Source organism: Lacerta agilis, chromosome 3 (genome assembly GCF_009819535.1).
Source record: "Lacerta agilis isolate rLacAgi1 chromosome 3, rLacAgi1.pri, whole genome shotgun sequence".
In the NCBI taxonomy this organism is placed as follows: Eukaryota; Metazoa; Chordata; class Lepidosauria; order Squamata; family Lacertidae; genus Lacerta; species Lacerta agilis.
The window spans coordinates 36,595,817-36,621,728 of NC_046314.1; the positions used below are offsets into that span (position 1 = coordinate 36,595,817).

Sequence of the window (25,912 nt, forward strand, 5' to 3'; positions counted from 1 at the left end):
AGAACAGAAATCGTGTGGTTTTGGCGCGGCTGCAGCGGAAGGCCCCATTAGCTAAAGTGGTACCGCAGGTTAAGAATGGACCTCCGGAATGAATTAAGCTCGTAACCAGAGGTACCACTGTACTTCTTTACTTAGAAGTATGCCCCATTGACTTCAGGGGAACTACTTCCCAGGTTACATTATGCATAAGACTGCAGCCTAAATCTCTGCCAGTCTAGGCGAAATGATCTCACTCACCCTTCATCAACAGCCAACATATTTGCAAATACGTGTAGTTTAAAAAGAGCTGCCTGGAGCAAGTAGAGCTGTGGGTTGGACACCAGAAAATTTGGGATACAGAACAGGTTTTCAGGAGGCATCTAATTTCCTCTGAAATAAGCCTCATTTCCAGTTAGGCTTCCAGTTTTCATTAGCTGCCACCTCAGCTTTTCTCTTAATTTAGCATGCCAGAGGGGCCCTGAGACTTTAAGCATCTGGTTCATCTTGGCAAGCCTCCCTCTTGCTTGTCATGTCAAGTTACATTTAAAGTTTAATTTAGCAAATCAGTCAGAAACGCTTAACAACTTTGCTTTAATTAGGGTTCTATTGACACCATTTTTGGCTGATAATCTGAAGGCTGATCACTCTTGGCAAGTATTGTGAAAGAGGGAGGTGGGGCAGTAATAAAACTCCGTACTTCTGTGTTGCTCACAAGCCGTGGTTTTCTTTTATGGGTTTCTGTTTTCATCTTCTCATTGAGAAACAAGTTCATGCAAATTTAAAGGGGGAGAAATATGCTAAAAATAAATGGCTTATTAATATGAGAAGCAGGAGAGGGAGAAATTAAAATAACATGAATGTCTCCAAGAATAAATACAGCAGAGAGCATATTCTATCTCCCCCCTTTTTAAAATAGAAATGACTGCTAGCCACATGACAGACTGCTGCACATCTCCCATTTGTTTGAATTTCTCTTCCCAGGTTGCATTTATTCATTTGTTGTGCAAGAGTTCTTAGCTAACCCTTCACCATGAGGTCCCTGGGCAGGTTACAACATCATAATATACGCTTATAAAAACAGATAAAACAGTTGATAATATGAAACCTAAATAAAATGATAAAATGAATCCTAGCCAGAACAGAATGATATAAATTTAGCAGAAGCGGTGACTCTCACAAAACAAACAAACAAACAAAAACAAATTTCAGGCAATAAAACAATAGCTAATAGCACACCAAGTAAGAAATTTCACTGTCTCTAAAACAAAATATTAAACTTCATGGAGTGATTCTGTCTCCATGGGAAAGATTTTGAGTCGAGTGGGTATTTTCCAGCTCTTGCCCGCTTGCCATTTCCAAATTGCTGAACCCTTGCTTGGCTATGCTTGAGTAACTCTGCTGTCCTATTGATCCTTTTGGACTTCCCAACACCTTTGATAGTGTTGAACATTTGGTATATGTGGTGATGTGATGTGACTCACTTGGGATCTGATTTTGAGCAATTGATCTGATTTTGAGAAATTCTGCTAGTACATACAGGGAGGTACCAGGGCACACTCTCACCATTACCTTCTGTAAAATGTGACCGAGGCTTCCTGGGATATGTTGCTCCTTGGGTGATGTTCAGCTAGTCACTGTGTCTCAGAATAAATATGTAATGCTTGCAAAGTTTTAATGATCCCCACCCCAGAGCATTGTGAGAGTGACAGCTGTGTCCTTTTAACTTAATTGGTGACATATTTTTGCATTCTTGTAACTCTAGGCATGGTGTCTGTTTTGGATTTGATGCAAGGTGGCTTCCCATCCCGAGCCTCATTCCATGAGCTATATAACATGTACAAAAAGTACATGCCTGCAAAGCTATCCCGTTTGGATCCTAGACTCTTCTGCAAGGTATTAACATCTAGAATGCTAAATACACTTCTTTTGTATTTTTTATCATAGAGAATTGATATTCATTGAAATCTTTGTCCTCTCAAAGGATTTATTCATCAAAGTGTTTTTCTCCTCTCCCAGGCACTCTTCAAAGCCCTTGGATTAAATGAAAATGATTATAAATTTGGATTAACCAAAGTGTTTTTTAGACCTGGCAAGGTAAGTCTTATTGTTATCCAAGGAGAGTTGATGAATGTGAACATTTTCTACTCATTCTTTCTGTAAAGTAATTGATAACTAAGATACGTGAAAGCTGGGTTGTTTTTAAAAAATACAAAACAGAACCACAATTTAGTTTTGTCTCTTCTGATGATGCAAATATTAGCAATGCCATTTCCATGTTTTATTTACTTATCTATTTAAAATATATTGGTCAAACTTCTCCCTGTAATCAGATTGGCTTATAGCAGATTTAAAAACCTAAATCTCTGGAACACAAAAAGTCAAAAAATGAGAGCAATGGTTTAAAACCCCACAATGAGCAATAAAGCCTTAGGCGCCAAAAGGTTTAGTAAACAAATAGGACTTACACCTTTTTTCAAAAAGCCACGGGAAATAACAAACTTTCTTAGAGAGCTTGTTGCATATTATTGAGGCTACAGTTGCAAAAGCCCTGTTTTATTGCTCTAGCAGCTGTATCCCCATCTGCTGGCTGAGACTTGGGGCAAGGCAGCCTGCCAGACCATCAGATAGCCAGATGTATAGTACATGTGGCTCATGCAAGGAAATCTATTTAGTTCTTTATTTTTATTCACGCATTTATAACCCACAAGGTGGAATACAACCTATAAAAATAAAATAAGCAAAAAATACTCATTAAACAGCATTTAAAAACATCAATAAATACTGATAGATTAAAGGGGATGGGGGGAGGGGAGCCATGTTGTAAAGGCCTGTCTGTACACACACACACACACACGTTTTCAAAAGATTTCTGAAGGGAGCGGTGGTTCCTGTTAAACCTCTACTGGTGTCGAGTTTGACAGGGCAAGGCCTGCACACTAAACACTCAGTCCCTGTGCAGGGCAGCTGAACCTCAGGGGAGTGGGGAACCACTAGAAGCGATTCATCAGATGGTCTCGGTGATCAAGGTGGAGCCTAAACATTCAGGCAGTCCTTAAAGGGAACTTGGCCCATTTTTATTTTTAACATTTGTCCGTCCATCCATCAATCAATCAATCAATCAATCACAGTCTGGCTTTAAACCATCACCTTGAATAGAGCCCAGAAGGCCATCCCACCCCCACCCCCCATGGCCATGGCCTTCACTGTCATGGTTACAACATTCTGTTTATGCTTCATCCCACCTGAGCCCCCTCAACATTCCAAAACAGCTGTCATGTAATGATTTCCTCTTTGTGATGTTGGTGTCCACTTTCAGTTTGCAGAGTTTGATCAGATCATGAAGTCTGACCCAGATCATCTTGCTGAGTTGGTTAAACGAGTCAACCACTGGCTTATCTGCAGTCGTTGGAAGAAGGTCCAGTGGTGTTCTCTGTCAGTTATTAAATGTATGTATTCACGGGTCTCTTGGGTGTGTGTCTGGAGGGGGGTATTTGTGAGCCAACACTGAAAGCTTCCTAAAGCTGCAGACTCTTAAAACACACTTACTTGGAAATACTAGAACTCTGGAGCATGCAATGAAATTGATCAGGGGTATGTTCAGAATAGCCATTCCACACAGTGCATTATTTATGGGCTATATTATTTATGGAATTCACTGCCACAAGATGCCCTGATGAGCACTAGCTTAGTTGCCTTCAGTTGCTACTACTCAGGATGGTTATAAGCAGGGTGGTTCCAGTGGTAGGATGTTTTTCAGTACTTGTTGCTAGGAAGCAGCAACAGGAGAGGTCTGGTGCCTTTGTATCTTGCCTATGGACTTCCCAGAGGCATCTGGTTGGGTATCAGGGAAAATGGGACAGAGTGGACGAGACAGACCTTTGGTTTGATCCTGTAGGAGATCTTATGTTGTGGAATTCCCTACCGCAAGTTGCTGCGATGGCCTGTCAGTTTAGGCCAGGGGATGGGACACCTTTGACCCTCCAGGTATTGTTGGTCTGCAACTCCCATCATCTCTGACCATTGGTCACGGTGGCTGGCTCTGATGGGTCCTACAGCATCTCAAGGGCCACAGGTTCCCCATCCCTGGTTTAGATGCCTTAAAAATGATGCATACCTGGGTGAGAGGGGTCTTGAGAAATGCTCGTAGATTAATAGATAGACTGAATGTTCAAATTCCCAGAGGCACAGCTGGTAGAAAAATAACAACAGGGGCTACTAACTTTGTACTCTTAATTTGGGAGCTTACTGGAAACTGGTCATGGATGCAATCCTAATGCTCGGTTTAGAGGGTTTTTTAGTCAGATCCAGCAGGCCCCATACAAGAATTGTTGACGGCCACAGTTGCCTTAACCACAAATGAGGAAAGGGAATGACAACATCTGTTAGTTCAGCCTTGGGGAACCTATGACCTTCCAGATGGTGATGGAGTGCAACTCATATCAGCTGCAGCCAGCACTGTCAATGGTTAGGGAAGAAGGGAGTTAAATTCCAGAGCACCTGTTAGGGCACTGGTTTCCTGCCCTAGGGTTTGCTTTTAAATAACAAAAACAAAACCCAAACATGATTGCGTGAGGTTTTTGTCATCTGCTTGCCCTACCTTCCCAACTCACATTTTATAGCATCATTATATATTGTTATTATTTCATTACATTTAAACCTCACCTTTCCTCCGAGGAGTTCAAGGTGGCATACGTAGTTTTTTCCCCTTCCCCTTTTATCCTCAAAACAATAACCCTGTGAGGTAGGTTGGGCTGAGAGACTGCGAGTGGCCCAAGATCATCCTGTGAGCCTCATGTCTGAGCAGGGATCTGAACCCTGGTCTCCAAGGCCCTAGTCCAACACACTAACCACTACACCACGCTGGCTGTCTTGTACCGGGGTTATGCCCTACCTGCACATTTGTGATGGTCTTTCAATTTTCTCTTTGTATGTCACAGTGAAAAACAAAATAAAATACAGAGCCGGTGCCTGCATTAAAATACAAAAGACGATTCGTATGTGGCTGTGCAAGAAGAAGCATAAACCACGGTAAGAAAAAGCAATCCTGTATATATGCTTGCACCCCACTCCTAAATACCAGTGTACTGAATGACCAGTCCGGTTTTGTTGCTGGTAGAACCTGTACATCCCATCCAAGGCCTTGAGAGCCCTGGAAAGAGCTCTAAGGGATGTTGGGATGTTCCTTCTAGGATGCTGTACTGCTCATCTTAGGGCCTAACTTCACATTACACCAGTGCCGTGAGCAGCGGTCACGCTGTTGTTGTTTAAATTGAAGTAAAATTAAAAATCTGCTTGCCCCCACATTCCCCAATTATGATCTTCGTATATCTCTCTCTCTCTCTCTCTCTCTCTCTCTCTCTCTCTCTCTCTATCACTCACACACACACACACACACACACTCACACACACACACACGTAGCAATTAGCATTATGAAGGATTGGGGGGGGGCAAGACTTCAGTTCTACTGGTGCTGCCCTCCCTCATCTTGGGAAGGGTTAGGTGCTCAGGGGAGCCTTCAAAACTACTTATTTATGTGATGTATTTGCAACATTTCTGAACTGCCCAGCTGCAAAAATATAATACAGAATCTCTGGGCAGTTCACAAATAAGTTTCAGCTATGAAATATAGAATTAGGAACTTAGAGAGAAAACCCTAAACAGTTTTAAAACAGCACTGGAATAAAGCCAGGCGTGAAAAACAACGGCAACGCAACAAACCTTTTTTAAAAAAATGCATATCTTTCATAACAGTCCCTGTGTGCCATAAAAGCTGCAATGCAAGACAGAATTCATAAGATTGGTGCAGTTGCTCTGTAGGTTACCCTGTCTGTAATTTTTCTTTTGAACTCCATGGCTTTGTCCAAGGGGAACCTGAGGGCACAGCATGGGACAACAGTTCATAGCTAACATCCAGTGATACCTACGGTGTACTGCCCTGTGAACGTGAAATGAAGGGCAGCATATAAATTCGACAAATAGTTTGTGCAGTGGAAATCTGGTTGCACAAACAGGGCGTCTGATGTTTATCCTACTCCCACACGACCCTCCCAGAAATGTGCTCCTCACCAGGGTCCCCCAGAAGAGGAGAGGAAGGAGTATCCCCTGGTATGAGCCCCATTGATTGATGTTGGATCTCACTCTATATTTGCTGTCTGCTTCTCAAAGGAGGGACCCTTTTCTGAAATGTAGAGAAATGTTCCTTTCACAGCATTGATGGGCTAATAAAGGTCCGCACCTTGAAGAACAGGCTTGATAAATTCAATGAAGTAGTAAGTGCTCTGAAAGAGGGGAAAGCAGAAATGAGCAAGCAGGTCAAGGACCTTGAAACGTCTATTGATGCTTTGATGATCAAGATCAAGGTAAGATAACATATTGAGAACAAGGTAAGATAACTTACTGAGAGCATGTTATGTGCTGTAGATCTTCTGCTCTTAGGGATGAGGCCTTGGGAGGCATTTGATGGATTCAGAATCAAATTCCTATTAAAAGTTAAGTTTAAAAATATGCAAGGCGCTTAGTGTTTCATGCTGAATCTTTAAAATTCGGCACCCTAAAGATCCATGCAGCACACAGAAAAGATGAATTGTGTGATAGCTTTTTTTATAAAAAGCATGTAAATATGCATATTTCTTCCTACTTTGTGTAATTCTGTTTCCCCCCCCCTTTTTTGCTTGTTTCTACAACCCTTTTTCTGGTCCTGCTCATTGTTAAAGGAGCGAGGAAACAAGATTTTCCTAGGACACGCTACTGACTATCTTATTCAACAATCTCTCATCGTCTCTGAAATTTCAGCAGTTGTTGCCCTTTCTTTTTGAAGCACATTTTTTTTTTTTTTGCAACCATGAAGGCTAGTGACTAATGGTTTGTTTTGCAGGCCACTGAAATGCCTAGGCAGCAGATACAGAAGGAATACGATGGTCTAGTGAGAAGCTCAGAGCAGCTTCTGGGCTCACTGCAGAAAAAGAAGCAACAGGAAGAAGAACAAGAAAGGCTGCGGCGCATCCAGGAGGAAATGGAAAGAGAACGGAAGAGGCTTCAGGAAGAGGAGCAACGTCGGAAGAAGGAAGAGGACGAAAGGCGACTGTGAGTGTCCAATGCAATTGCCAGTTCTAGGTCCCAGGCCAATAGAAATACAGGCATGGACAAACATCTAAAGTGAACTTTCCATCTTAGAAAATGATCCTACAGAGATTCAGGCTGGAGAAACCTTTTCAGCCATGTTCTCTCATGGGCAACTGTTCAGGGGCTTCATGCCAGTGGTGTATGAAGCCAGAGATAAAAGTGGTCAGAGGAACAGTAGGCTATATTCCAGACATGAAAAGCCAGAGATTATTGCACATGCTCCCCACCCTCTGCCCTCCAGAAAATGAAAGAGCCGACCAGCCAAAACTACTCAATAGGGGTGGGCAATGTGGCCGGGGGCAAGCCCAAGGGCCAGATAGATCCACCCTTGTTTTACCCATAGGTAGAAGACTAAATCCCAAGGAAACTGTATTCTTAAGATCCAGTTACAGGTAGGTAGCCGTGTTGGTCTGCCATAGTCGAAACAAAATAAAAAATTCTTTCCAGTAGCACCTTAGAGACCAACTGAGTTTGTTCTTGGTATGAGCTTTCGTGTGCATGCACACAAAAGCTCATACCAAGAACAAACTCAGTTGGTCTCTAAGGTGCTACTGGAAAGAATTTTTTTATTTTGTATTCTTAAGAGACTGTCTCTTGAGTCCCAGTCCCCCCCCCCCCGATACTCCTCTTGATGTAAACTTGTTTGCTTTCTTGTGGGAGAGAACAACGATGTAACGGTAAAGTGTGGGGAAGGGACAGAACATTTCCTGAATGTTCATTTTCTTTGGGTGTCAATTTTGTTTTTCTAGAAAGTATGAGATTGAAGCAAAGAGAAAACAGGAAGAGGAGGAGAGGAAAAAAAGGGAAGAAGAAGAAAGACGAATTCAGGTGGGACAGTTGCACTACTAGCACTTTCTCTGTCTCACAGTCATGCCCTCACTCCCCAAAGATTCCACAACGGTCTGAATGGAACCTGCTCAAATATAATACTAAAGCAAGTGTTCTGAGTCACAATTTGCTGAGGCTGGAGTGTGTGTGTGTGTGTGTGCATAGAACAATTAGGTGGTGTTGGCAAAAGGGCAGGTAAGTGGCCTCACAAAGTAACAGGTAAGACTTCCAACTTCCTTAAGGATATTGCTACAGGGAGTGATTAAATGTCCATGTTAAAATAGGTAGTTGTAACACAAGCCACCAAGCTAGATTTAAGACAGCCGTGAGCTTCAGCCCTTAGATTCGGTTCTGTGCTTTTAAATCCACTACTAACATTAAAATAATTTGGAGCACCGAAGGAGAGGGAGATTACGCTGCCTCAAAGAGAAAAGTACTTGCTAGGAGGAATGTGTCAGTTTTGAGCGTGGAGGTTTAATGTGAGGGCTATTGCTACTCACAGATATGACAGAATAATGAAACCATGATTTAAATGTCAGTTTTGTTAAAAAGATTCCTTACAAAGTAACACTCATTTGCGGAAGCTTTTGGCTGCTCTTTAATGGAATCATAATGATAACGTATATTACTTGATAGCTGAGTTCTGCACTCTTTTGTTATATAGACCAGTTTTCTTTTTCATAATGTGACTATGTATTAATCTCTTAAACTATGTTTAATTAAGAGAAGCAAAAGATCGCTGTTGATATCATACCCATTATTTCAAGATAATCCTTGCCTGCTTTGTGTTTATATAACTCCTGGCTGGGATGTGTTTAAAGGATATGTAGCATATATGCAGCTTTGCAGATCTGCCAGTTCTGGAATTTTTTTTATACAGTTGTGTGCCTAAGTTCCATTTAAGAAAAGTCATCTACCGAAGGTACTTTACCTGTTTTGGGATCCTTTGTTCCCTGTTATAAACAGGGACACTACTTTTTCCTGTATTTTTTACTGGTTCTGTAACTGACTAGGTTATTGGAAAGATGTCTAATTAAGTAGTTCCATGCTTCTTACAGTAGCTAATTCTCTAGTCTGTTTATAATCTCTGTCTACACATTTTAAGAGCTGCAGACAGAGAACCAGCTTTGTATCAGTGATCTAACAGCAGGATCTTCCTTACTTGCACCTGGTGCCCTGGTTTACATTTATTTTATTTATTATTCATATTTTACCTTTCCTCCAAGGAGCACATAGAGTAATGCCGTTATTGAGTAGCATTTAAATAATGCAAATAAACAAGAGATTATAGATACAACAAAAAAGGCACCCTTTGTGCATTTCAAGGCTGAAGCATGCATTGCTACCAAACTGAGGGCATAATCAAATGCTGCTATTCAATCCTCATTCTTTTCTGCTATTCCCTTTCCTGGTGATGGCACTTGCACAGGGCCGGTTGGTTGGTCGGTCAAGTATGCTGGTAACTGTGTGCCTTGGTCTTGATATACATAAAGGGATGCCTTGTTCAGTTCAGTCTGTGACCTTTCAGTGGATTTCCTTTCACTTGGCGATAGCAGCAGAGCAGCTGTTCCTTTCAGTGGGGCTTTTCCTTAGGCCACATTCAATCGGCTTTCCTTCTTGTGTCTGCTGCCACTGGGTAATCCAAAGTAGGGATCTGCATAGGGAAAGTCTCCATAGCAGAAATGAAGATTTACTCAATAATACCATAATCTGAATGAGAGCCGATGCTAGTCTGTGACGGCCATCCAGCCCACCTTTCTGGCATTGCTGAATCAGGAACGTCAAGCGGACTGTTGAGAGTGTGTTGGTAGAGAGGTATTTTGGCACATGACAGCTGCTTGGGTCCTCAAGCTGTAGGAAACTTACACCATCAGTTACCCCAGTTTTGGTAAGAGATGCATGGGTCATGTATTCCATGGAAGATTTTTCAGGTAGGAAACAGTAGCGTGGTAGCTATGTTTCATTCACAAGTGGCCAATAAAAAAAAGAAAGACACCATCGGAGTGAGTTTTTGATATTTCCCTATAGAAGCAGCTCCCTAAACACACCATTCTGGAATAACGCAATAGAAAAGAACACAGAAAAGCCAGTAAATTACAAGTGATTTGAGAAATGTATTTTGCAATCCTCTCTCATGAACTCAGCCAAGCATTCTTAACTACATAGCATTATTATTGTGTTTTTGTTTTTTTTAAAAAAAATAATAGATAAAACTCTACAATTACAGACAATTCTGCAGCTGTCTGGACCCATAATTTACTTATGTAAACCACTTAAATGTCTTTTGCCTGAGAGGTATATAGAATTTCTCTTAAAAATTTTCTGTGAGCTGCATTGCTTTTTCCCAACTCTGAAGATTTATATCATGAAAACCTGGTTTCTAAATTAACATATGAAGGGCTTCCTATCCTGAACTTATACTACTTTTCTCATCTTGATCCACACTGTTTGCAAGCTCTCCGTGGGCTTACAGTAACCCATTTTGAGCGCAGGTGTTTTAGGTTGTATTTTGTAAATTCGACAGTGTGTTTCACCTAAGTGATCCTTTTTCTACAGAAGCAGGCTATATGGACTTGGGAAATGTTTCCCCATGTAATTTAATTTTATGTCACTCTCCAGGCTGAAGTTGAGGTACAGCTGGCACAAGAACGCGAAGAAGCGAACCAGCAGCAGGCCGTTCTGGAACAAGAGCGCAGAGACCACGAGCTGGCCATGAGAATTGCCCAGAGTGAGTCTGAACTCATCAATGATGAATCTCAGCTGGACCTCGGGTTGCGCAGGTATTGCACTTTGTTTTGCCCTTCAAAAAAGATATTGCCATTGAAAATGTGTCTTTCTTAAATAGGAAGCTAATATTATTTCTTATTTTATTTTATTTACTGCATTTAAAACATTTGTATGCCACCTTTAAGAATGAGCACTTTCTCCAAGTAGTGCCTATAAACACAATCTACAATGCAGTTAGGGACACGAGTGGCGCTGTGGTCTAAACCACTGAGTCTCTTGGGCTTGCCTATCAGAAGGTCAGCGGTTTGAATTCCTGCGATGGGGTGAGCTCCTGTTGCTCTGTCCCAGCTCCTGCCAACCTAGCAGTTCGAAACCACGTCAAAGTGCATGTAGATAAATAGGTACCACTCCGGCGGGAAGGTAAATGATGTTTCTGTGCGCTGCTCTGGTTTCGGTGTTCCATTGCGCCAGAAGCGACTTAATGCCGGCCACATGACCTGGAAGCTGTACGCTGGCTCCCTCAGCCAGTAAAGCGAGATGAGCACCGCAACCCCAGGGTTGTCTGCGACTGGACTTAACTTCCAGGGGACCTTTACCTTTACCTTTTACAATGCAATTAGCATCACAAATATTGATAAATCTGAGAAGCCCCTTCTGAATAACACACACACACACACACACACACACACACGGGTTGAATTGATTAGTAATAAAACAAACACCCAGTCCAAAATGAAAACGAGTGCATTTAAAAGATGATCTTCATTCCAGGAACCCATGTGCTTGCTTGTGTCTGCTAAACCATGGTTTAACTTGGCATTTCATACCATAATTTTGGTTTAAGCCAATTTAATAGCAGCATGCAGCATAAGTGCAGCATAAGTTCTACTCTTTGTGGTTTGTAACCCCAAACCAAAAAAAAACTTTACAAGAATTTACCAGCTATCCTTTCGTTTCAGACACATATCCTCCTAGTGCTGTATAAATGAGTAAGAAGGCTCCAGTCAAATTTACTTTAGAATATATCCAAATATTAAACTTGCTTAGGTCTTCTGTCCTTCCTTCGCATCATATATATTCGTGTTGGGCGAGATCCTTCTGTTAATTCTCACCACTAGGCTTAATATGGTGCTGTGGCTGGAGTACTGGGGAAACCCAGGTTCAAGTCCTAATTCTGTTAGGAAACTCACCAGTTGACCTTGGGGTGGGGGGATTGGCTGTCTCACAATGATCTACCTCAGAGGATTGTGGTCAGGATAAAATTAGGTGGTGGAGAGACCAGATACACTTCCTTGAGCAATTTGGAGTAAGGGCTAGATAAAAAAACACTTAAGTGAAAAAATGACATTTTAAGCCACTCCTGAAAAGTGGGTACTGGGCCTTCTGGATAATAGCAGGCATTTCATTTGCCCAAACAGGCTTTGTAATGTTGCAGATTAGTACAAAACTAACTTAGGAAAATGCCACACTAACAAAAATATCTTCTATTTGCAGACCCAATGGAACAAGATGTCAAATGACTGCGTATGACAATCTTTTTTTTTATGGGGCATTCTGTAGAAATCTGTGGGCTTTAAAATTTTTTAATAATTTTCCACAGTGTAAACCACCTTGCTAATGAATGTTCTTTATTTCCATTTACCGCAGAATAGTTATAATTTGAGCATGAGTCCTGTTTGAGTGTCAGTCTTTCGCACTGCTTATATGCAGGTGCAATTGGTTGTAATTTAAATGTAAGTGTGGTTGTTTGATTCAGTCAAAGTGTATATTTCTGATATCAGCTAAACAAAGATTAATTATTGTTTTACTGATAAAACTCTGGATCGGTTTAGTGCAGCATAATTTTTAGGATAGACATCTGTCTGCTGATCCAGTATTAGATGTTATAAAACCACTGGAATTACTATGCTAGCACTTTTAAGCATTATATTCCCTCTACCCTCATATATTCTTAATTCTTTTATAGGGAGCAAATGGCCACTGAAATGTCAGAAATTTTGTCTAGGTGGGTGTAACAGGTTGCCGGAAACAAATCAGTTCAATCGCCATATGAAATAATCATAATAAATCAAAATAAAGTACAATTCAGTTCTATTTGAATTGCTTTGGGAAAATGAAGAAATAACTTCTAATCAAGATTTGTTCATTGCACCAATTTAGTACCAATTTGCACCCATCAGATTTCTTTTAAGAAATAATTTCACCGTTAGATTTATGAATTGCACGAAGAATTTATTTTCATCAAAGTTCTTATCTAATATTATTGATGTAGATAAATTGAAGAGATTTCTTGCCGCTTTAAAAAAAAACCTTGTGTTTGAGATCATGCATTTCCATATTGAGAATTGCCGCAATAACTGCCTCTTAGCATGTGGCTTCTGAAAAGCTATTAAATCTTGAAATCCTGACAGATTTATTTTAAAGAACAGCAGGATCAAAATCTTACCTTGTTGCCAAATAGTACTACCTAAAGCAATTACAGACAGGTGGCATATATTCCATAATGTTCTTATTGTACTGTTGTACAGTGTTGGAATGCACTCCTTCTTTCTAGTAAAAAGGACTCTGTGTGTTATTGAGCTGCAAATTAAACGTTGTCCATTCTCACCTCCAGGCCAGATGCAGCTTTAACAGCATTTGGTGCCTGAATTTAAGATGAAACATTAAAAAAATAAATAAACAAGTAATGCTTTGACAAAATTAAATAAGCAAATGTTGGATGTTAAGCTCTTCGCATATGACCGTTTTGTATATAAAACTGCATTCTTATTGTCCCAGTAATTGATTTGCCAGAACATCACATTTTTATTGTATATATTGGCCAAGATCCAAACAACAGTTTTACTAGTTTGTTTTGCATGGGAATAGAAAGAGAGGGTCCTGTGGATATGAACAGCTGCACGCCACATGAAAATGAATATATGAAAGTAAAAAGAATTGCAAAGGAACTTTGTGGTGTTTGAATGATGATTGGGAACCAGCTCCTTTAAGGTGGTTACTTTTGGTGGGGTGTGTGTTTGTGTGTGTGTGCGTGTACACACACACACACACACACAGAGAGAGAGAGAGAGAGAGAGAGTTCAAAGAGGGGAGTTGGAGACAGAAAAAAACATTGGTTTAGCACATGCTTTGGACTTGGCAGAAATAATTGTTTGGGTCTCAATTCATTTGTATTCATACTTAACATTCCAACTGCCAAGATGATTGTTATGCATATCTCTTTCCTTTAGTTTTACTTTATTGACAGTTACTTATTTTCCCTTCAGTGAGTTTGTATATTGGTGTGCTAAGTGCGTCTGTGGCAGGAGCGGAAACCTTCCGTTCTGTGGGTCGAACTAGGCCAGCGAGGCCTCCCCATTTGGCCCACAAGGCTGTTTTGACCAAACCATGCCCACATGTCAGATGTGGGGCAGGTAAAGATTGTCACCTGTATCCAATTCCCCACCCCTAACTATCAACTTCTGAAAGTTCAGGCCAAAGGTAATAATAATATAGCACTTGTAATACATACATGAAGTTGTATTCCACCTCTTTAAAAAAAACATATGTCCAGGAATTCTGGAGACTGTGTGTAACACTTCCCCACATTGAAGAGAATGCAGGAGTTCCTGGTCACATGGATCTCTGTGTTCATATTGGATGTTACAGAATTTGAGCCTCTGGAATAGGGTGCTTGCCTTTAGCAAGTTTATGTATGAATGACATGCTTGCTCATGAGACAAATGAGGTTTCAATGTCAAAATGAATGACTTAAATGAGCATGTTTATTTGACAGATTATCCATTACTTTGGGCTGTTAACCCTGGTTTGTCCCAAAGGGCACAATGGGAATGGAGACACTACCAATCACATCTTACTGACAGTTATGAATCACAGGTTTGTTGTGTCCACATAATCGTGATCTTAGCAGAACCATCAAAGAAAAGCTAAGCTACTCAATTGGATTACCATTCTTAAAGATTACTTGTTTAACCAGAGATCTTTTGGCCTAGTTCTGTTGATCTAAACTATCTGAGGGATACTTAGGCCTACGGGTGGTGCAGCTAAATAAAGAAAATCCTCAGGATTTGTCACATTAATTGTTCAAGAGGCTTAGTCATTATATTGAGGAAATTAGATTTAACAACCACTGTTTTTGTGTCTAACAGGAAGTGTGCCAGCAGTTTAAAACATAACCTTTACATTTCAATGTGCCGTTACAATGCAAGATTTTATGCACTTGCATTTTGTGTATATATAGTTATAAGGGCAATGAGAGTCTCTAAAATGTATTTGAGTTTCAAGCTGTTTAAGTAGCAAATGGGGAATAAATTTGTCATTTAAGATATACTTTTATGGCATGCACTAATGTAATGGCTGCAATAAAAGGCTATTGATTTCTCAGCTGTGCAAAAGGCCACTCGCCACGTTTGAGATTGTGTTAAACAGTAAGGAACAGAGCACATTGTTAATATTTTAGTAATAAAAAATGAGTTCTTGTTGGTAAGGATAGTTGAATCAATATGTCTGGCATTCTTGAGTTCTCTTGATAATAAACCTGCAGAATCTTGTCTAATCCTAACAACATTTTAACTTTTTTTTTTTAAAAAAGCTGCACTTTAATATCACATTAGACACTGCTTGTAACATAATAAGGCACTCTTAACTAAATTCTCAGACACTCAATGACATATTTTAAGGGTAATAGATCTAAGTGGCACAAAAGAGTAAAAATTGATACTGAAGATTTAAGGAGAATTGAACCAGTTTTACCCAGAACCTTATTTATTTATTTTAAAACATTTCTAAACGTATTAATGTTTAAGATCTCTAAGCAGTACACAAAAATCTATAACTGAAAACAGTATAATAACTGCAGTGATAAAAGCACACCTGTCCTTTATGGGGCATCCTCCCTGAACCTTGGGTTTTCAGATGTTGTTAGAACTACAGGCCCTTCATTCCCACCCCAAAGTGACAAATGTTTAGGGATGTTGGGAATCGTATCTCAGCAGTACCTAGAGCCTCTGCGTTGAGGCCACTATAGCAGCTACTACAGAATGAGTTTAGAGAGAAATGTGGGAGTGAAGCAAGACTGGTGGCTAGTTTTCCTTTCACTCAAAGAATGACAATGTCAGAGAACTTTATACTTCTGTGTAGGAGTGTTCGCTGTGCGGCCACTTGGCTCCATGATGGTTTTGTCTGCCATCTTCAATTTTCCGATGTGGCTCTTCCGATGTGGCTCTTGTTGTAACATAGAACACTGTCCCTGAGTCATATGTAGTTCAAGAGCAATGGAGCAATGAGGCAGTTCAGGCGAACTATTGTTGCTACTACCCACTCTCCCAACAGAAAACAGTTCCTGAGAAAAGCTTGGGAGGGGAAGACCATAGAAGTTGGCGGAAACATTGCTAGCAGGATCTGCTTCTGCTTTATCAATGGCAAGTAAAAGGAACACACAGGGAATACAGGCGGGGTTGAAATGGTGAATATCAAGAATTAGTAGGCTGAGTAGGAGAGGGGAAAGTAGGATGAAAAGGAAAGCTTGAAGGAGTGGGGGGGGTGAAATCCCAGGTCTCAGGTGAGAGATAAGGCACTGTAGGCTTCTGTAGGGCACAGAGGAGATTTATTAGCAATAGAATAGGCTGCACGGTTTTGAGGAATGATGTATCCTGTGGGCCAACGATGCAGCTATTTCATGTCCTGCTGCTCTGAAGCTTTAAGGATATTTAGCTATTCTTGGTAGATAGACAATCGTCCACGTATTTAAGAGGTAAAAATACTTCCTTTGGTTGGTTGTTTTCCTGTTTGTGGCAGCTTCTTGCAGATCCTTTCTCCCTGTTTAGAAGCTTTTAGAATTCTCAGATGATGTTTTACTTTGGATGGATTTTTATTATATAGAATGACAGGATGGAAAATTAAATAAATGACCAGAAAGGAGAATAGAGATCCTCAGTCTCTGTTTTGATCAATATGTCTGTTTGACAGAGCTATGAAGCCATGCAAAGACTGCCTCTCCTATATGAACCTACTTGGATCCTTTGATCATAATCTGAGGGCTTTCTTTGTGTGCCTCTTTGAGAAGTCCAGAGGGTGGCAGCATGAGAGCAGACCTTTTCTGTGGTGGCTCCCTGTTGTGGAATGATCTCCCCAGGGAGGCTCACCTGGCACCTTAGGTGCCAAGCTAAAGTGTTTCTCTTCAACCAGCTGATTAACATTCTATGGCTTTTTACATGTGTTTGTGAGATGGAGAGTTATTGGTTTGTTTTCGTTTATTATGTATTTTTTTATTCTCATTTTGTATTTTTCTGATGCAAAGCACCCTGGAATACAAATTTAATTAATAATAGTAATGCAAGAGATCTCACTCTTTGAATTATAGGTACATCCTGTCAAGTGTGAAGGGTGATGTACATGTGTGCAATATTTGGCATATGCCTCCTCCTCATCGTTATTAATCACTCTGTAACAGCTGTATTCGGAACCGCTTCACACTTCTTAAAAGCAGCACATGCCCAATTATGCTTGCTTTGTCGCCGTGCATATGTAGTTTGTACACAGGCAAGCGTGCCTGACTATGGACAGTAACAGAAAATGGGAGTCAAATGAGAATCGATCACTATTCCTGCAAAAGAAAGCATGTCAAACACTATTCAAGTTAAAGAGCTTTGCTATGTCCTTGGGCTTGTCATGAAAGTATTCCAAGAGGGGCAAATGGTGGCACCTTCTTGTCAAAAAATAAGAGAATGGAATGCTTTTCACTTCTTAAGAAGCACAGAAAAAGTTTCCCTCTGATTAAAAAAACCTTCCCTCCAAAGTGCTGGGTGCATTGCCAGTGCTATATTTCTAGAGAAAGATGTGGCAGAACTCACCACGAACACCTCCTTCGTTCTCCTATAATAGCAATGGCATCCACTGAGCTGAAAAAAAAGCGCTGTGCATTACCAATCGGTGCAGTTGTCCTTTTGTTTATCTTATAGCTGTATGGTTCCCTATTTTTATGATCTTCTCGTCTCCTGTTTTCCTGACCTCGCCTTCTTGTTGTTGTGAATATTACAATAACTTCTCAATGAAAATGTTTTAGGGGACCCACAGTGCAAGCCACCAAAGCTGCAGCCGGCACTAAGAGACATGACCTTAGCAAGTGGAAGTACGCAGAGCTACGTGATACCATCAATACCTCTTGTGGTAAGTAGCTGCCCGTTTTGGGGAGAAGAAGCCTGTTGGCTAGTAGGAGCACTTTTGCTTATTTTTTTCCTGCTAAAACTCTTAAGCAACTATGTGAGCAGTTAGGTCCGTGGTAGAAATCTAATAAAAGTGGATAGCTTGTTTCTTGCTGTGTGTGTGTTTCAGGCATTTCCCTGTCAACACTTGGTGTGAGGCACTCTGTACCCTGCGTATCAAAGCGGACAGGGTTTTTAACTGCATGTCACAGATGGCTCGGGGGGGGGGGTCAGATAATTCCATACCCTCCAACATTTCTAACAAAAAGCGGGACATTCTGGGATCAAATCAGAAACCAGGACGGCTTCTGTAAATCCAGAACTGTCCCTGGAAAATAGGGATACTCGGAGGGTCTGCTTTCACCCTTCCTAATGCCATTGGCAATGTTGTGTTGAGGCAAAGACCAAATAATTCCCCCCCCCCCCCATAATGAGAGAGGTAATAATTGGGAGAAATTCAAGTATTATCAGTCTGAGTTCAAAGCACCATGAGTAGAAGGATTAAGCGCTTCAAATGTGTACGCACTAGAGTTTGTGTAATGCGGCATAATAGTGGTTTCTATAGCAGTTACCAAAATCCTGTTGCACAAGCAGAACATCTTTGAATTTTTGTTTCCCTTTCATTGTACTACACTTTAGTGCAAGATGTAAAACAGCCCTTCCCTGGGCAGAAGATTCTTCTGCATGCAGAAGGTTAACTTTAGATCTGATAAAATGTGAGATTTTAAAGCTTGAATACTTTTTTGAAACACTGTTTTCGCTGGGTTTCTTTTCGTTTTGTTTTTATGTCATTTTTCTGCTGTCACGTATTTAAAAATGCCTAAACCGTGGGGGGGGGGGAGAAAAAGAAAAAAGTTATTCCCCAATTTTCTCTCTCTTTTCCACAGCTTGATAAGTTTACACTGTAAGAAGTAATGTTATAACTTGCGCCGAAATCATTTTGGCTGTGTGGCTCTGTCAACACAATTCATAAGCATATTTGTTTATTGCTTTTCCTCACTTATTCCACCCCTGCTGTGTTTTGTTTGAGACAGATATTGAACTGCTGGCAGCTTGCAGAGAAGAGTTTCACAGGCGGCTAAAGGTTTATCATGCTTGGAAGTCCAAGAATAAGAAGCGGAATACGGAAACAGAACAGCGTGCACCCAAATCAGTGACCGACTATGGTGAGGGGAAATCCTTTTTTCCCTAAAAATGCTGGGAGGAGAGAGCTAAGGAGATAGGGAGTACCTGAATGAGGTCCCTGGAAAAGTTAACAATTACCTTAGAATAAAGTAAGAACTTTAGTTGCCCTTCAGAATATTTTAAAAGGTAGCTTATGTCCCAGTAATTTGATCCATGGGATCTAGAGCAGCATGTGCTACGAATGCAAAGCAAGTGTGTTCCAGGAATAGGCTTGTAGGACCAAGAGCTCTGGATGTTCTGGGAAACTGGCTATGTTGGCGGGAAGGCAAATTAAGCCAGGTAGCCAGGTAGCCTCGTTTATCTTCTGGAGTCAAAATATAGTTCATGAGTAAAGCAAAACCATCAGGAATATTTTTGTTTAAAGGGGTTTTACTATTTTATTAACAGGTATAATCTATAACAGTTAATACTATATCCTGGCTGATTTGCCATTATCTTTACCTAGCAGTTCGGAAGCACGTCAAAGTGCAAGTAGATAAATTGGTACCACTCCAGCGGGAAGGTAAACGGCGTTTCCATGCGCCGCTCTGGTTCACCAGAAGCGGCTTCGTCATGCTGGCCACATGACCCGGAAGCTGTACGCCGGCTCCCTCGGCCAATAAAGCAAGATGAGTGCCGCAACCCCAGAGTCGTCCGCGACTGGACCTAACGGTCAGGGGTCCCTTTACCTTTACCTGAATAGAGATTTCAGTTGGCCTTGCCAAATGGAGCTAGTTCTTGCTTACCACTAGTCAGATGCTCAGGACAGATGAGAGAGAGAGAGAGAGAGAGAGAGTCCAAAGACTTCATATAATGTATCCAGTTTTGTTACCAATTGGTAAACCACATTGGTTCTGTTTTTCCATGTACAGCTTTAACATAAATGTCCTGGGAGACTTTGGTTTGAAGTGTAATTTTGCTTGGGTCCAGTTTATCCCCAAATAACCCAGTTCTTAGCAAGACTTGTTTTCCCCAAGTTTGAAATGCCTTTCAGATATTTTGGCTACTTTTTATGAGTTAGATTTATAGTTAATAAATACAACAACACTGTTGATAGTGATTTGTTTAATTCACAATCCACCCTTCCTGGGAGAAACATTGATATCCCAGTTGTTTTATGTGATAACTAAAACTAAAAGAACACCTCTCTTGTTCTGTTTCTTCAGGGATGCTTTCTTTGGCTGGCAGTCCATGCAGCCTTCTGAGGAAATGTCCTAGTGTTAAGAACTTCTGTAGTCATCATGTGATGAGCGTGCCTCTGTGAACTGCTCCTTTGTTTTGTTCAGAGAATAATCTCTGAGTAGAAAAGCACCTGTGTCTATCCTGGCACGGATGGTTCAAATTACTTCCCTCTATCTCATAGGGCTAAAAGCTTGAGTCTTCCTTTTCTCCTCAGCTGCATGCCCCAAAAATCTGCTCTGGAGGTTCCCTTTACCCTCTGAAGCATTGGGTATAGCCCACAGTGTAGTGTGTCAGTTTTTGGACAAAAGAGTCTTACAGAAGGAACTGGACCAGATTTATTTGCTTCTGAGAAGTAGATGTTTGGGAATGGGACTCTCCTGCTAGCACACCTGAATGGGAAAAAGCCTGAGTGAGCCTGAGTCTCTAGGTTACTTTTTCTGTTATTTGGATGGCATTGCACATGTCAAAGTTATGGTATACTGTTTGCTTTGACATTCCCTGTGTCTTGAATTGGTCGGGCTCCAGTCCGCTCTACCTGCAAATGAGATGTGAAACAAGCTAAGGCCCTGCGCTGTTCCCTCTTTAACCAGGGAGGGAGAATCATGTATTGCCCATATTAGCTATTTCCCAGGGACAGGGTGGTGGGGATGTGTGCTGCCACACACCCGGCCTCCGAGCAGCCATGTTGTGCCCAACAAGAAGGGGAAGGGTGAGGCAGGGGGAGACCGGCACAGTGCAGTCATAGCTATGGAGCCAAAACACGGGCATCCTGATGGTTTTGCCCCCTCCCTCCTGGTGAGCACAACAATCCAGCTGCCGGCAGCCCCTCTTTCCAGTTTTGTTGCCATCCCATTCAGTGGTTAACACGTGGCTAATGACACGTCCCATTGAACTACTGAAAGAGTGCCTTTTCAGGTTGCTCAGATTGAAAAGTTTTTATGGTTTCTTCAGTGTCCAATGTTTGTTTGCAGATTTTGCACCATTTTTGACCAACTCAAGTAAGTGAGGGAATTGGTTTATTTCAGCTAACTTTGCACATAGGAAAAACATAGGCTCCGATTTACTAACTCTAACGATATGCTGTGTTTTGCTACATTTGTGTCACATCATACTTGGCCCAGTAATTATTTTGTCATCTAAAAGTGCTCAGGGAGCTGCAGGAAAAAGATAGCAGCCCGTGAAGATATTCATGTTACCATAGGAATATTGTTCTTAATTATAAAAAAGAATGATGATAAATTCATATGATGTGGCATTTCTGCAGCTTGTGCCTGTTAGAGACATCTTTTTCTGCTGTAGCAAAACACTAAAACTGTTGTTAATCAACTAACCTTCGAATAAAAATTAACACCTACGGTGCTGGTTTTAGGAGGAGGAAATTAATCTCTCTTTTCCAAAGGAAGTGCTTTGTTTACTCTGCAGAATATCCTTGGTGTGAGTACAGGAGGATGAGGAAAAGACCTGCCTAGCTGCCTTTGGGTTCCAATAAAATGCTCTTAATTCTCAGCCCTCTCTATGGCTCAACATTACGCACATTCATGAAAGCCACAGTCTCCATTTACTTCAAAGTGTATTGAGGAGACTTACAGAAATAGATGTATTACTTTGCATGTCAGTTAATTTAAATGAAAATAAACAGGCTTAATAACTCTCCCAGAAAAATACACACTGACTATTTACATGAATGTTTGCCGGTGATGCTAATGGATAAATTGGACATAATATTTATGGTTTGAATCCTAATTATAACGAAAAGGTCTTTTTACTCATTTCTACACTGGGAATATTTCTACACTGGGATAAGCAATGGCTATTTCTGGATTTATTAACACCACATGTATGAATGAGGCAAGATACACTTACTTTCTGTTCCTAGTTGCCAATATGTTGCCTATAAATTGGGAGGGGATGGAATAAATAAATCAGATGTGACAGCAGCTCATCATTTTTTTAATTGAGCCAGGCAGAGTCCATAACCAGATTCACTACTTAAAGTTGGTTGGCTAACAGAGGAATTCAGTGTTAATTATTTTAATACTGAATTTCTGAATTGTCTTTTCTGTTTAGTTGACTACAACAGTTGAATTCTTAGCATCTTTTTTTTAAAAAAAAATATTATTATTTATTAAATTTGCATACCACCCTTCATCCATAGATCTCAGGGTGGTTCATAACATAAACAGTTGTTGAGAAGAGTTCTTTCTTAGGTGAACTTGAACAGTATGAATTGAATTTCAATGGCAATGTGGGAAGTTGCAATCAAGTTGAGGCTACTTCTGAGCCTGGTTTCAGTTAACATTATCTGCAGCAGGTTTTAGTGCGGACTAAGGGACAAGTTTCTACTACTGGATCAGATTTATGTAATGCTATTGTGAGTTCATGATTAATTCTATTAATGGTATTTTTGCCAAGTTCAAGTCTCTCAAAGTTCAGGAAATGGCCCTCCCCTTCTCTGTCTTATAATGTGGGATTTCAGGTAAGCTAAGCGGTGACTGTTTCTCAACCTGTACCTATCATTCACCTTCTCTTCTGCCGTTCGTATCTACTCCAGGTTGTAGGGTAACTTAACTTGTGAAACTGTGCTTTCAGGTGTTTCCTTTGGGAGCAGTATCGTGATTCATTTCCCTGCTATGGAATACATACAGTGGTACCTTGGTTCTCAAACTTGATCCATTCCAGGAATCTGTTCGACTCCTGAAACCATTTGAAAACCAAGGCACAGCTTCTGATTGGCTGCAGGAGCTTCCTGCACTCAATTGGAGGCTGCGTCAGACATCCGGCTTCTGAAAAAACACTTGCAAACACTCACTTCCGGGGTTACGGCGTTCAGGAGCCAAGGCGTTTGAGTACCACGGTACCGCTGTAACCACATTTTCATAATTTCCCTACTTTCTGTGTAAATTAAAAAACAGAAGCAACAATACTGAAGACTGATTTTGATCCTTAGCTTGCAAATGTTAACCTTAGTTATTCCTCGTAGCTCAACAGAACCCAACAAGCCAGTTGTCTGCCAGGCAGCAGCAAGAGGCAGAGATGAGTCGTCAGCAGCGTTACTTCCGTATTCCGTTCATCCGCCCAGCGGACCAATACAAAGATCCACAGAACAAGAAGAAAGGCTGGTGGTATGCACACTTTGATGGACCATGGATTGCTCGTCAAATGGAACTTCATCCCGATAAGCCACCCATCTTGCTAGTGGCTGGTTGGTATTCATTTTTAGTTTTATTGTGCAACGAAAAGTGAAATTCTAGGCCTTTTTTAGTGGGGGGGGGGGGAACAAACTGAGATTCGAGCTATGTTGCAGGAATGAGGAGTTACAAATAAAACCCAAATGCTGTATTCAAAAAGGCTGTACCATCATATAACCAACTTCATTATGAAATGATGTGAATGGTGAATGATGGCTTCGTTAGTCTGAAACTCTGACTTGTGGCTTTAGACAATCACTATCAGTATTATATTTGCAGAGCATCCTTCCAGCTTTAAACCTTTTAACTTAATTTTGGTGCTTCCTACTAGATTGGCCTTTGAACAACTTATCCTGCTGTTACTTTCAAGGAAAATAGGGGGGAACAGCAGCTACTATGCCTCCTGCACCCTCATTTTCTTCTTTAAATAGAAGGAAATGTGTTCAAAGGCTAGTCTAGCAGGAAGTACCAAAAGTTCCAGGATCCATTTTGCTCCAGAGCTATCCTAGAATTCCAGTACGAACAGGGCTTCTGTTTGTGTACGAGTTAGAACAGTAGTTCATGTACCAGTATCCCTGACACTGAAGGGAATGGAGAAACCTTGAGTCACTGGGCTAAAGGAAGTGTATGAAGCACATTGCGTTTTTTAACCATAAAAAAAAAAAAGGAATGGAGGAAAGAGACCTGTTGATAAAAATGGATGTGTTTAATTAAGCTTGGTCTCCCTAATTTCCAAAGACATCAGTCCCTAATTAGAGTAATGAGAATAACTACATTATTTGGCAGTTCCTAAACACATTTCAGTACTTAATGCAGACTAAGTTATACAGATGAGTATTACTGTAAGACACTGTTCTTAATGTATATGGCCTGGTTTTAAACAATCAAAAACCCCATATATCCAAGCATGTGTAATTTAGTTCATTTAATGAGGCTGAAGCATAATTGAATACTGATTATCTCTTGTTTATTAAAAAAAAAATGGGATGCTCACATTTTCAGAAAAAGTCACAATAAATGTCTGGGTAAGCGTCTAGCGTTTAAAACCACACTACCCACTTCGTGGTGCTGTTGAGACTGTTTAGCTACAGTGCCACAGACCATGGTTCAGTTCATACATCCTTCTACATCACTTGGTGTGCAATTAAATTGCTGAGCTGATCCCCTTGAAAAGCACTATGTACGTACAATGCAGAGAGGTCATAACATTTCACCTGTAGTTGATGCTGCAATCATCAAGTGATGGGTGTGCATATGTGAACCAGTCCTCCGCTATTGTTATTTTGGGGGCTGAAAGAGAAATTAATTCCTCACTTCTAAGGAAATGTGCTAGTAAGTGGTGTGGAAAGCTAACAGTGCCCATAACCAAACCAAAGGAAGCCCTGTAAAAGTATGCAATATTTCTCTTAAGTGTGCTATGCACGTGCCGACACTCAAATCTTTTGTCATTTGAACACCGTGTGATTTTTTTTGCAGTTGCCCTCCTTGTGGCAATATTGCTATGGTGAAGACTCTTAAGTCCAGCTTTCTCTCCACATGAAAGGAGACTTTTAGATTCTGAAGTGGTACAGGCTGGCAAGAGGACTGTATAGTATCACTGAAACATGTTCAGACTGGGGTTTTACATCCAAGACATTATATCTTACTTCAGATATTTTTGTTTTGCCCTTTTATGAAGAATGAAGTCTTGTTACTCTCAAAGCAATGTCTTGTATCTAAAGCAGCTTTGGGCTTCTAGTTTTTGATTTATAGTCCCAGTATCTCATGTTGTATCACATAACTGTTCCTGAAGGTTCCCAGAGTTTATATTATGTGTATAAATATAAAGTGTGTGTGTGTGTGTATATCTCCTCTTAGGATCTCTGGCAATATTTTTAGTACTGTGGTAATGCCCTTCTCATGTTCACTGTCAATTTGTTCCCAACTTTATGAGTATGTGTTAAAATCTAAACACAACACAGTAAGTCCAGTGTAGGAGAAACTGGAAACCCATTGTATGTTTTGTTAAACCTGGTGGTGTTTTTCTCCCCCACCCCACCCTTTTGACATTCCAGGCAAGGATGACATGGAGATGTGCGAGCTGAATCTTGAAGAGACTGGCTTGACTCGTAAGCGTGGAGCTGAGATTTTGCCGAGGCAGTTTGAAGAGATCTGGGAGCGCTGTGGGGGAATCCAGTATCTTCAAAAAGCGATTGAGAGCAAACAAGCTCGGCCTACGTATGCAACTGCTATGTTGCAGAACCTGTTGAAATAAGTAGTCACTTTCTACATTAACACTTGGTTCCCCCCCCCCCCCGAGCTTCTCCTACCTTAACAATAAAGGGAAGAATTCCTCTGAGCAGCAGAGGGCACTTAAACATTCCGTAATTGTCTAGAGATGTTTAATATAAAGTAAACAGATTTTATTAATGTGGCAGTTTTTAATTTGTATTTCTGATGTTTTAATTTGTGTAGTGAATTCACTAGTTCTGTGGGTCTGAGCATCTGTTTCAGCCAACTACGTGGTTTGCTTTTTCCAT

The 25,912-nt window shown here is 40.8% G+C and overlaps 1 protein-coding gene across 4 annotated transcripts in view; it reads left to right on the plus strand.

The window, feature by feature from the left end:
• The window catches only part of MYO6 (myosin VI), a 66,795-nt gene extending 41,148 nt beyond the window's left edge, over positions 1-25,647 (plus strand). The window contains exons 20-34 of one of the 4 annotated variants that reach the window (XM_033143267.1): positions 1,742-1,872; positions 1,996-2,073; positions 3,296-3,425; positions 4,917-5,007; positions 6,189-6,339; positions 6,855-7,063; positions 7,852-7,930; positions 10,550-10,710; positions 12,152-12,181; positions 12,624-12,662; positions 17,721-17,824; positions 18,894-19,025; positions 21,177-21,203; positions 23,186-23,407; positions 25,448-25,647. In XM_033143267.1, the coding sequence (XP_032999158.1) occupies positions 1,742-1,872; positions 1,996-2,073; positions 3,296-3,425; positions 4,917-5,007; positions 6,189-6,339; positions 6,855-7,063; positions 7,852-7,930; positions 10,550-10,710; positions 12,152-12,181; positions 12,624-12,662; positions 17,721-17,824; positions 18,894-19,025; positions 21,177-21,203; positions 23,186-23,407; positions 25,448-25,647 (1,784 nt within the window). The remainder of the gene's footprint in view (positions 1-1,741; positions 1,873-1,995; positions 2,074-3,295; positions 3,426-4,916; positions 5,008-6,188; positions 6,340-6,854; positions 7,064-7,851; positions 7,931-10,549; positions 10,711-12,151; positions 12,182-12,623; positions 12,663-17,720; positions 17,825-18,893; positions 19,026-21,176; positions 21,204-23,185; positions 23,408-25,447) is intronic. The other 3 variants (XM_033143268.1, XM_033143269.1, XM_033143270.1) reach the window with 3 other exon arrangements.
• The last annotated feature ends 265 nt before the right edge of the window (positions 25,648-25,912 follow it).